Source organism: Portunus trituberculatus, chromosome 50 (assembly GCF_017591435.1).
Source record: "Portunus trituberculatus isolate SZX2019 chromosome 50, ASM1759143v1, whole genome shotgun sequence".
In the NCBI taxonomy this organism is placed as follows: domain Eukaryota; kingdom Metazoa; phylum Arthropoda; class Malacostraca; order Decapoda; family Portunidae; genus Portunus; species Portunus trituberculatus.
In genome coordinates, this window is record NC_059304.1 from 25,171,621 (window position 1) to 25,184,731 (window position 13,111).

Below are 13,111 nucleotides of genomic sequence, written 5' to 3' on the forward strand. Positions count from 1 at the left end.
GCAGGAATATACTAAATAAGGAGAATTATAGAGTGGCGAGAAATGAGTATGTGAGGGTAAGGAGGAGGAAGAAAGAAAATTTGAAAAGATATTGTAGACAAGAGTAAGGAACATCCAAAATTGTTTTACAGGTTCATAAATGGTAAACTTAAAAGAGAGAGTCCATTGAAAGATTAAAAGGAGAGCAAGGGATAGTAGATGACCCTAAGAATATAGCGGAATTGCTAAATAATAGGTTTCAGCAAGTATTTACTAAAGAAACAATGTTTGTAAAGCCTCAGAATGTACAAGGAAATGTGCACATGGATGACATTAAGATACCTAAAAGGAGTTATATAAAATGTTGGAGGAACTTAAAGATGATAAAGCGATGGGACCAGATGAAGTTTCAGGAAAATTATTGAAGGAGTGTAGAGAAGAATTGATTGATCCATTATATGATATTATAAGGTGCTCATTAGAAACAGGGAAGTACCAGTAGAGTGGAAAAGAGCTGAAGTGGTGCCCATTTATAAGGGAGGCAGTAAGGAAGAGCCTCTTAACTATAGACCTGTGTCTCTAACAAGTGTGGTCGGTAAGATTTGTGAGAGGGTGATAAAGAAATATTGGATACGGTTCCTGGAGGATCATAAGTTATTATCGGATCATCAATTTGGCTTTAGGAAAGGGAGGTCATGTGTAACAAATCTACTGAGCTTTTATTCAAGAGTGGTTGACAAAATACAGAGAGAGAGGATGGATGGACTGTGTATATTTGGATTTAAAGAAAGCTTTTGACAAGGTACCTCACATGAGACTGTTATGGAAATTAGAGATTTATGGAGGACTGAAAGGAAAAGTGTTAAAGTGGATGGAAAACTACTTGAGATGGAGGGAGATGAGAACGGTAATAAGGGATGCAAAGTCGGACTGGTTGGTGGTGGAGAGTGGAGTCCCACAAGGCTCAGTGCTGGCACCAATACTTTTCCTTGTATATATTAATGACATGCCAGAGGAGTAAACAGTTATATTAATTTGTTTGCGGATGATGCGAAGTTGTGTAGGTGTGTGAAGAGTGAAGAAGATTGTGAAATTTTACAGGCAGATCTGGATAAGATTTGGGAGTGGAGCAAGAGGTGGCAAATGGAATTTAATCTGAGCAAAAGTCATGTGATGGAGATGGGGAAGAGTGGAAGACGGCCAAGAGGGTCATATAAGATGGGTGAAGAAGTAGTGTTGAAAAAGGTGGAAAAGGAAAAGGATTTGGGAGTGATAATACAAGACCATGGGCAGTTTGAGGCTCATATTGATAAGATGTTTGGAGAAACGTATAATTTGATAAAAATATTGGATTAGCCTTCCATTATATGGATAAAGATATGATGAAGAAATTAATTAGTACGGTAATTAGACCAAGATTGGAATATGCTGGAGTGGTTTGGTCCCCTTATAAAAAGAAGCATATAAGGAAGTTGGAGAGATTGCAGAGAATGGCAACAAAAATGGTTCCGGAATTGGCAGAAATGACCTATGAGGAGAGATTAAAAGAAATGAATTTGCTTACCTTGGAACAAAGAAGAGAAAGAGGAGATTTAATACAGGTTTATAAACTGTTGAACGGACTGGATGAAGTGGATAATGAGCAAATGATGTTGAGAGAGGAAAACTTAAATAGAACTACAAGATCGCATAGTAAAAAGATAGCCAAGGGAATATGCTTGAAGGATGTGAAGAAATATAGTTTCCCACAAAGATGTGTGGAGGTGTGGAATGGTTTGAGTGAGGAGGTGGTGTCAGTGAGGAGTGTGCATAGTTTTAAAGGAAAGTTGGATGTGTGTAGATATGGAGACGGGGCCACACGAGTATGATACCCAGGCCCTGTAAAATTACAACTAGGTGAATACAACTAGGTGAATACAACTAGGTGAATACACACACACACACACACACACACACACACACACACACACACACACACACACACACACATATATATATATATATATATATATATATATATATATATATATATATATATATATATATATACACACACACACACACACACACACACACATATATATATATATATATATATATATATATATATATATATATATATATATATATATATATATATATATATATATATATATATATATATATATATATATATAAATATATTTATTCTGGTTAGTCGCTGATTTTTGTGTTTAAATTTATCCAAAAATTTGAAACGATGATGGGTACTATACACAACCAGTGGGATTGGGGTGCATTGTATGTAAAAAAAAACATGTTATAGAGACATTATCAAAGCCAGAAGCTTCTTTTCAACCACATAATAGTTATGTTAATGGGAATTAAACTTCTTTGAAAAGTACGAGACCGGATGCAGAAATACATCATTATCCTCCTGCAGCAGAATTGCTCTGGCCCCTACATTTGATGCGTCCACCATTACTGTAAACGGTCTGTCAAAGTTAGGAGCATGAAGAATTGGGTAAGTAGAGAGTATATGCTTGGTCGCCTGGTAAGCCTCATTACACTTTTCACTCCAGAGAAACTCTTTTCCTTTCTGCAGAAGGTCGGTGAGGGGAGCTGTGATCTATGAAATGTTCACAATGAATCTACAGTAGCATCCCACCATTTCTAGATATCGCTGGAGGTCCCTTCTACTCTGAGGAGGAGGGAAATCTATTATGGCCTGTACTTTAGCTGTTGGTGGCGCAACCTGTCCTTGGCCTACAACATACCCTAGATATTGAACATAGCTCTTTACAAAAATCACATTTAGACATATCAATCACAAGGTTAGCGAGATAACAACATATAAATTTGACTTAAATGATACTGGCAAGAGTGACTATATAGAATAACATCGTCAATATAAACAGCTGAACCAGGAATATCTTGAATGAGGCAATGCATTAATCTCTGAAAGGTGGTAGGAGCATTCTTTCATCCATTTGGATAACATTACATTTATAGGTTTGGTGAATGACAACGAATGTTGAGATTTCCTTTTGCCCTTGGGGTGAGAGGAACTTGCCAGTATCCCTTCATTAAATCTATTTTGCTAATAAAGGTAGATGTACCAATTTGGTCTATGCATGAATCGATCCTAGGCAGTGGGTAAGAGTCTGTCTTGGTTACTGCGTTCACCTTGAGGTAATCGATGCAGAATCTGAATTTACCACCAGGCTTGGGATAAGCGTAACGGGGCTGCTCTATTCACTGATTGTTCACTCAATTAACCTGTGAGAAAGCATATAGTCAAGCTCGGTCTGGAGGATGCTACGATGATGAGGTGATATCTGATAAGGAGCTGATTTGATTGGGTGGGCATCAAGAAACCATATAGTCAAGCTCGGTCTGGAGGATGCTACGTTGATGAGGTGATACCTGATAAGGAGCTGATTTGATTGGGCGGGCATCTCCAATGTCTATGTCATGTTCAGTCAGTGAAGTCAAGCCTGGAGCATCTCTGAACACAAAGGGAAACTGTGATAGCAGGCCAGTTAATTCCTCCTTATGTTCCGAAGACAGGTGAGACAGTGAGTTAGGAAGGTCGTGCCAAGCAGCAGAATTTTCACCAAAGGAGTTCACATGATCGAGGGCTGCAGAACAATGGTCATAAGACCTTGCATTAACACCTCTAGTTGTAAAACTTTGTGCCCTTATCACCGAAGGCTCACCCACAGCAGCAATAGGGGAAAAATCTGATGTCTGAGGAGTGGCATGTTTCTTCAGCAGGTTTATGTGGCACAACTGGTGAGACTTTTTCCTGTCTGCAGGAGCTATTAAATAGTCAGTTTCACTCACCTTCTTGGTCGCTTTGTAGGGGCCACTGAATTTAGAAGCCAAGGGTTGGCCCTGTACAGGAAACAGTACTAGGACTTCATCACCTGGATGAAACTTGCGCGAGAGAGCTTGTTGATCATACCAGGTTTTCATCTGTAGTTGAGAGGCCTCTAAATTCTTGGCCGCAAATTGCCAGGCATGTCTTAAGCGGTCTCTAAATTCACTAACATATTGTATCAAGTTGATCCCTTCGTCATGACCAATCCAAGTTTCTTTCAGGCATTGAAGAGGTCTGCGTATATTGTGCCCAAAAAGTAACTCATTTGGAGAGAAGCCCAATGACTCATTTGGGACCTCACGGGAAGCAAACAATAAAAGGTGTACTCCTTGGTCTCATTGCTTACCGGTTTCCACAAAGTACTTCCTCATCATTGTCTTGAGCATCTGATGGTAACACTCAGTGGTACCCTGGCTCTGTGGGTGGTAAACACTTGAAGTTGTTTTGGAAATGCCCAATTCTTTCATGGTTTGATGGAACAAGTTAGATGTGAAACTAGTCCCTTGGTTACCTTGGACTTCCCTAGGGAATCCAAACTTGGTAAAGAACTTAATCAGCTCATGGGTCACTATTTTAGAAAATATATTACGTATGGGAATTACCTCTGGGTAGCGAGTAGCCATGTCCATTATGGTTAGCAAATACATGTGTCCCTGAGTGGTTCTTGGAAGGGGACCATCAATATCTAGGAGTACCGTAGTAAAAGGATCTTCAAACACAGGAAATGGTTTGAGGTGATACACAGGATTTGTCTGATTAGGTTTCCCTATCTTTTGGCAAACCTGACAAGTCTCACAATATTTTGCCACATCCTGCTGCATCCCAGGCCAGTAGAAGTGTGAGCGAATACATTGCAGGGATTTCCAAACACCAAGGTGGCCTGCCACACGAAGGCTATGAGACATCTCCAGAATAGTTGAGCGACAGGGCTTGGGGAACAACTACTTGGTGCACATCCCACACACCATGTTCGTCCTGAAGGTGTGGCAGTCGCCATCTCCTCCACAACACCTTGTCTTTCAGATAGAAACAATCGCCCAGCTCCCTTTCTACATCCTCCTCACGGACAGCACAAGCAGACAACCTCTTATCGTCTTCATCTCTTCCTTGTAGTTTCATTAGACTCTGAGGGGTATCTAGGGGCAGAATAGGAGATGCAGTATTGGCCTCTGAATCTAGCACAAACAGTTTTGACAGATCAGGTACTTCAGTCTCCGTGGGTGTTGAACTGGGCCTTGTATCAGCTGGACTCAATGCCAGGTCGTCAGCTGCAGAGGAGGTACCTGGGTGCTGCATCATGGGAGAAGCAGCTACTCGACCCAAGGAACGGGTGACAGCACACACCGGGAAGGTCCCTGGGAAATCCATCTCGAGGGCTTCTGTGGTGGAATCAGACAGAGGAACAACTGACGTCATGGGGCAATCAACCCTCACACGATTTCTACACAAATCGTTGCCCAACAGAAGGTTGAGCCCTGGGATGCGCAACTCCTCAACCACTCCAATGACCGCCTCTCCCTGGTGTTGCTCACACTTAAGGTCTACTTCTATCAGCTGGGCAGAAAAAGGACCTCCAACCCCTGTGAGTGCAATATACTTATTAGTGAAGCATTTTGCGGGGTTAGGATTCAACAGTAGCATGCGTAAAGTTCCAGTATCTCTGAGCACTCGCACGGGGTACTCCGAACCACCCAGGCTTACTGATTCCCTAGAAAGGAAAGGCCTGTATATCTTGAAGGAGGGGTTCGTCCCTATTTCATGCTCCACTGTCTTAGCAATGTCACTTTGTATCACACATGCAACTGTGTCACTGATATCATCCAGGGTCAATTCATGTTCATTTCTGCAGCCACAGCACTCCTACGACTCTCATTCTTGATTTTTTTTAAACACTGAGATTCAACATGGCCTATCTTATTACAATATGAGCAAGTCTTACCACAACGGAAAAATTTGGTGAAGGATAGTTACCTTGGTCTGGAGAAGCAATCTGGGGGCTGGCAGGAGGAGCACCTGGAGGGGACTGCACAAATTTGGTATTGGTGTTACTGTTGAGCCTAGCACTGCTAATTAAATTTGGCAGAGAATTTTTACCCAGACTTTTGTTGAGTCTTTGATTCAGAACATAATCATCCGCCAAGGTTGCCACCTCATCAACACTATGAACTTGTTTCGCCGGCAAGAAAAAAGCTACTTGTGGCTCTATTTTCCATAAGAAGTTTTCTAACATTACCAATTCCTTCAAAGACTCAAATGAAGCTACGTTACTGCTTTGGAGCCACCTAATAAAAACCTTGTTCAAGTCATATAGAAATTGACGATGGGTTTGATCACTACGTTTATGAACCTTCGTGAAGGTTTGTCTGTATGTCTCAGGCCTGACCTGATAGGCATCTAGAATAGCCTCTTTCAAGCAGTCATAGTCTTGTCACATTGCAGGATTGATAGAAACATAGGTGGCTTGTGGTTTTCCAATAAGTACAGATTACAAAATGAGCGACCATCGCTTACAGGGCCACTGCATACCACCAGCTACCTCCTCAAAGAAGATAAAGAAATCGTCAACACAATTTTCATCTAATTTAGAAGGAAGACTAATTTGCACGAGACTGAAATCAGGGGAAAACATACTACTGGATGACGAAGACTCCTGGAGCTAAGCCATACGAAATTCATGATCTAGTTGTATCTTTTTGTGCTCTAGTTTAATTTTCTTTAACTCCATGTATTCCACTGCACTGGGCCTAGGAATAAAGGGAGTGGCAGCTTCCTCAATAAAAACTGGGTTCTCATGTTCTCCTACGTCTGAGGCCGGTTCATCTTGATCTCTATGGTCAGTTGTTGAACAAATTATGCCAAACAATTCATGTTTGAGGAGGTTAGCAAGAGGAATTTTCCTTATATCTGGTCGAAAATCCAAGCTTAAATGAGTGGCTAACACTACAAGTTCATCTTTCAGAAGCATAACATCAGACACTGTTGGGTTATGTTGCAGAAAAGCAGCCACATCTTTGAGGCTTATGATAGGCATGATGTAACAACTTAGGACCTTAGCTACACACACAAATCCTGGTCACGGCACCACTGTTACGACCGTCAAAGTTATAGTGGGAGGCCGCAAGAAGCCCAAGGAAAACTGATTAATATAATTCATGGAGAAGCGTACAGAAAGTAAGGTTTACAAATATTTTCCACTAATCACACTTATACACCCGAAACGTGACCACTAACACCATGTCAGTACATTTACATACTCACACCCAACACCTTAGTCATAACCACATTAACAATCCAACAATATACACACAAGAATATACCATAATACACACATGCAATGTCACCCCACAACACTTGAACCATAACAACATTAATAACACAATATGCACACACAATAACACACATTCAACACTTAAAGAGAAGATGTGCACTATACCAACGACATCAAGCAAAAGCATAGGTCACAACTCGCGATTTAACAGAGGGAAATGGCACACGGGCACAGCAAATACTCAAGGAAAAGGCGGAAAGGCAACCAGCATCTCAAGTCTCCTTCAGGTGTGCAAAGTATGTCCCCACTAGGCCAGCTCCGGGTTGCTTCTGCCCTTCTCCGGCAGATCAGGATTAACAACTCATATTTGTGGTCGGAGCAGGTGTGTGAAAAAAAAAAAAAAAAAAAAAAAATGGTCTGGAGCCTCAAGAGTGAATGAACTCCTCCTGTTCACATGGTTAACAAGTGGTTCATGGCTCGTCAATATATATATATATATATATATATATATATATATATATATATATATATATATATATATATATATATATATATATATACTCATTATACGAAAATTTATATATATATATATATATATATATATATATATATATATATATATATATATATATATATATATATATATATATATATATATATATATATATATATATGATATTTTCGTATAATGAGTCGTGGTTTACATGTAAATCGCCTAATTCATTGCAAGCCCTACGAAAACACCACATTAAATTTTATAATAAGGGTAAAACCAGAATGAAATAAGAGCCAAATAGCTACATTTGAATCATTCAATATACCTAACCTAAACCTTAATACCTGTGAATGAAGTAGATAATAGAACATAATGCAATAATAAATGAAAAATAATAATACGAAAATGTTATGAAAATGTGGAACCTTACCTTTCGAGTGAGGAGATGTCCGAAAGCAAAAGTGTCAGGAGAGGAGGAGGGCAAATGGCAGAAAATGTAGAAAATGGCAGGAAACATTAACACTTAACTTTAATAAAGCAACACAAAACAACAAAAAACTGAACAATAGCGAATGCCGAAACGAAATACTGGCAGGATACCAACAAAACATGCGACTGATGCATGATGAGAAAGATTCGGCCAATAGGAGAGCAGGATCACAGTACTGAGCTTGATGTGAAAGATTCTGACCAATAGGAGAGCAGGACCTTATGGAGCATTTACGGCGCAATTTTTAAAATTTTCTGCACGTGGGAATTTCGAGTTTTGTTTCGTATCTTTCATGTGCTGAGTAATTTTTCGTAATATGAAGTGAAAAAATCTTCGCATATCATTTCGTAAAATGAAATTTTTCTATACAGAAGCTTTCGTATCTCGAGGTACCACTATATATATATATATATATATATATATATATATATATATATATATATATATATATATATATATATATATATATATATATATATATATATATTATTATTATTATTATTATTATCATTATATGTAGTACGTAGACTATGTAGTGAATTTTGTCACATTTAATATATAATGTAATTGTATGGCGTGGACTTGTAGAGATTCATGCAGTCATCCATCTCACTCATTCCATCTTCTGGACGTGTAACTTACATGCTCACAACACTTTGAAGACAAACTATTACAATTATTTTCCTTTCTTTTATATACTAATTCTCTAACATATTACAACTACAAACATTCACTCGTACACCACACATACAAGCTCCTTCTTATATTTCACTACCTAGCTACTACACTGACGATTCACAAGTACACACATCATACATGAATACTCTTCATATCTTTCATATCATTCATCACATCCTAAAATAAAAAAAAATAAATAAAAAAATGTAAACCTCACGGTTCTAAAAAAATAAAAGTAATCCGAAACTGAGTTGTCTCAGTGACCACTATATTAGTCGAGATCACCCTACACCTTACAGACTGACATGTACCTAGGCTAGTTTGTGCATACCATGTAGGTAATTAGGAGATGGAGAGGTCGCATTGATCAGGACCATACGTGACTGGGAAAATTAACGTTATATATAATGAAAACTTTTCGCTGACGACACATCCTTACCGATGAAGGTGGAGAAGGAGCGTGACAGGTGACGGTAGATGTAGGGTGCAGATGACAAGGTAACGGTGCCACAGTTCCAGAGATCGAGTCCCACTGATAATATCTTGAGCCACTCCTCGAGGAAGCCCTGTGTCACCCTCACACTGGTGGCATTGCTGATCTTCACAGAAGCACTCAGAGCTTTAGACTTTGTGAACGGGTACAGGTTCTCAGTCAACTCTACGTCCTGTAAGGGTTGAACTATTAAGCACACACACACACACACACACACACACACACACACACACACACACACACACACACACACAGCTGTGATAAAAATTACTGTCAAAAATGTTTACATCCTGACTTACCATCTGTCATCATCATTATTATTAATTCCATTTTAGCCACATGTTCCACATCTCCTAGGAACAATATTGCTGTCGAGTTTCGTACTCATCATAAAAACTAAAATGGTGAAGCGAGAAAGGACCAGAAACCTCCTCCTGTATACTCTTACGAGATATATATTCCGACAATAAGGGAGGTCGTGATGTGTTTTCATGGCTATTCATCTCTATTAATCAACGTACTACTACTACTACTACTGCTGCTGCTGCTGCTGCTGCTGCTGCCGCTGCCGCTGCCGCTGCTGCTGCTGCTGCTGCTGCTTTTAATGGGCAGCTGGTAATGTTTTGGGTGTAAGGGGGGTAGGGGCAACAGCGGACCAATAGCGCGCTGACTTCACTTTGGTGACATTATGCTGCCTTCTGTTATTCAACCCCCTTGGTCACATTCCTTCAAAATTTGTCTTCCTCTGTTGGTGTACGTCATAGATGCTGTAAATCTTTAAGCTTCATTCACAAATCACTGACATATCAGTGCCTTGTCAGTCAAATGTCAATTAAATCCGCTTCAGTAACGTCTTTTCACACACAACCGTATTAGTAGAAATCAGTGATTTTTAAGATGTGCAGTTTTCAGACATTGAACTGATAATGATTCCCATAATATTTTATGTAGAGGGAGGCTGAACATAGGCTAGTGAAAAACAAAGCATGAAGCATACAAGAAAAGAGGATCTGAAGGGGAGTTTGTTATACTCTGTATAGAGTTCATTAATAATGGAACAAATATATTCCAATTCATTTAATTGAGACTGCTGTTCACATACATTGGCTGTGACAGATTTTACAGAACAGGATGATTCCAAGCCAATTCAATAAGTAATTCATCACTTATTCCAGTGGAGAAACTCAAAGCACTCGTCCGTTCGCTAAACAATGAAGAAAATCGGTGACGATGATACATATATATATATATATATATATATATATATATATATATATATATATATATATATATATATATATATATATATATATATATATCATAGTAACATTATACCTTGTATTCCGACTCCCGTCAGATTCGCGCGCTCTGTTTTGAAAGCGGACGGCGCGATAATCTCGCACTTTATCGATTTTTTTTGGTGACAAATCATTATTTCCGACTTATTTTTGTTATTTTCTGTTATTTTAAGTGTTGTACTCATATAGAAACGGTGAATGTTAACTTTTCATTTTATTTTTATTATAGTTTTAGTGTGTGTGTTAATGTCAGCATACTTAAATTTCAGGTCTATGCACCACGTTTCATGTTGACACACACACACACACACACACACACACACACACACACACGCATTATTATTATTATTATTATTATTATTATTCCTAAGCTTTCCTATTAATCAACACTTCTTGAACGGCCCTACCGAGCGAGTAGCAAGCAACGGCCGTCGGGTGGGACCGTGGGGACCCGTCACCCACCCACTCAATTTGAAAACATGAGCCAATCCAAGCACTCGCCGTGCCGTCTTAATTTTCTCTATGCAATGGTAAGTTTTATATTATTCATGTTTATTAGTGCTGCATCCTTTTTGTTCTCTCGTTAGAAAAGTTTTGAGAGGTATTTGCCTTCTTCCTTGTGTTATTCTGGCAAATTCTTGCGAAACATTTACGTCAGAACACTAAATTTGTGTTTGACTCCCGCCTACATCTATGCAACAATGTAGTATTTACCTAGTAAATAATCGTCAAAACTGTAATTGGTGTCGTCATACTACTATGGTGCCAAGGCCAAGGGAACACCAGGTCTGCTCACTTAGGACCTCCCGCCTCCCACCTATAGTCCTCCAAATCTAAACTGAGGTTTCTGTTTTGGCTTCTTGGGTTAGTCCTGGAGGAAGTTGCAAAGACTGAGCTAAGTACTTACATACGTGTTCATATTCTGTGTATAAACATGTATAAAAATTCTTAGCCCTGAATTTGTGCAAGTTCTTTCATGACTGGCTCAAGAAGCCAATACAGAAACCACAGTTTAAATTTGGAGGACTATAGGGGTGAGCGCTTGCGTGACGTTTTGAGAGGGGCTAGCAGCAAGGAAGGAAGGAAGTTACAATACAAGGATATCAACCAGGACCATAATGATAAATGAGGAAGCCTAATGCCTTGAACAGTGATTTTAATGAACAGTCAAGGTGTGTTTGATAAAGGTATAAGGCCTCTATGTGATCTGACAATTTGCCACAGAAAGCACCTGGATATCAGGCAGGACCATTGTGATTTGTGAAAAAGCCTATAACCTTGAATAATGATTGATTTGATGAACAGTCAAGGTGTGTTGGAAAAGTGACTTAAGTATAGAAGGCATATATGGGATCTTACACTTAAGAATTGCTAGCTTAAATCTTTATAATTCACCTCTTTTTTTTTTCAATTTCATAGTGAAGTAGTTTTTTTTTTCATATACTGTAAGGATAATTAAGTACTAAGTAATTTCCTAGGTTATTCAGGAGAGTTTTGAAAAAAAAAATCAATTGTACAGCTTAAAAGTTATTTAAATTTATTATCATTCTTATTTTTTATATGAAATTTCCCATAAAATATTTGAAGATGCTCTTTCTTGTAATAAATGTACAGAGTATTGCTTTTTATTTCATGTTCTTCCTTAATTAATAACCTTTTCCATGATTTCTAGAATAGGATGCGCCGTCCGCTTTGAAATCAGTGATTTACAGTCGGAATACAAGGTATAATGTTACTATGATATATATATATATATATATATGTTTTTGGCTACCTTAAGAGAGTCATACTTAAATAAAGCCGCCGTTCTCCCTAACCGGGAAAACGACGGCCCACGTAAGCCTCCGAGGAGGACGGCAGAGGAGCAGCTTAGCTTACTCTCTCACGGACACCCCCATTTAAGGGGGCACAACCAGGAGAGGCCTACCACGAGAGGATTTGACACCCCAAGGGATTCGGAAATGGGGACGCCACCCCCATACCGACGGCCTGGTTACCCAGCATTAGGGCCCACCGCTATAACTGTCTTGTGTTCGCAAGGATAATGCTCCCTGCTAAGCACCTCCAGAAGTACAGACCGCTGGTAGGGCAACAATCACCAGCGGTAGTGCATCCGTGGGGGGATTGGGACCTCCACCACCTGTATACCCTCTTACTCTTAAGGCCATGCACTCATGGTGCGTCCTGAGGTAGGAATTGCCATACCTCCCACACCATGAGTCGTCATCCTAGTAACGCCCTACTTAGACTACTGAAAGCTGAGAGTAGTGGGTTACTAACAGCCACCAGCAAATCTGGGACGACGGCCCCCGACATACAGCGATAATGGACCACAGCATGCCGGGAGACACCGGATCAGTGAAGCTGTTAAAGGTAAGTGCCTAGGCATACCCCATTGCTGTACGAGTGTCATACGGAAAGGACAGTGGATAATTAGCCAAAGCCCTTGGCCCTGCCAACTCTGGGACTGTATTTGGCTGAGCTACCCTCATTACCAGAGGGAACCATGTGGAGGTAACAGCCCCGTAACTATTCCTTAAGGTACTT

The 13,111-nt window shown here is 39.6% G+C and overlaps 1 protein-coding gene across 1 annotated transcript in view; it reads right to left on the reverse strand.

Annotated features, from left to right (window-relative positions):
* The window catches only part of LOC123499921, a 94,995-nt gene extending 82,115 nt beyond the window's left edge, over window positions 1-12,880 (reverse strand). Inside the window, exons 1-2 of the mRNA XM_045248452.1 lie at window positions 12,845-12,880; window positions 9,213-9,438 (exon numbers count right to left, since the gene is read on the reverse strand). Coding sequence (XP_045104387.1) covers window positions 9,213-9,438; window positions 12,845-12,880 — 262 coding nt within the window. The remainder of the gene's footprint in view (window positions 1-9,212; window positions 9,439-12,844) is intronic.
* Window positions 12,881-13,111: the final 231 nt, after the last annotated feature.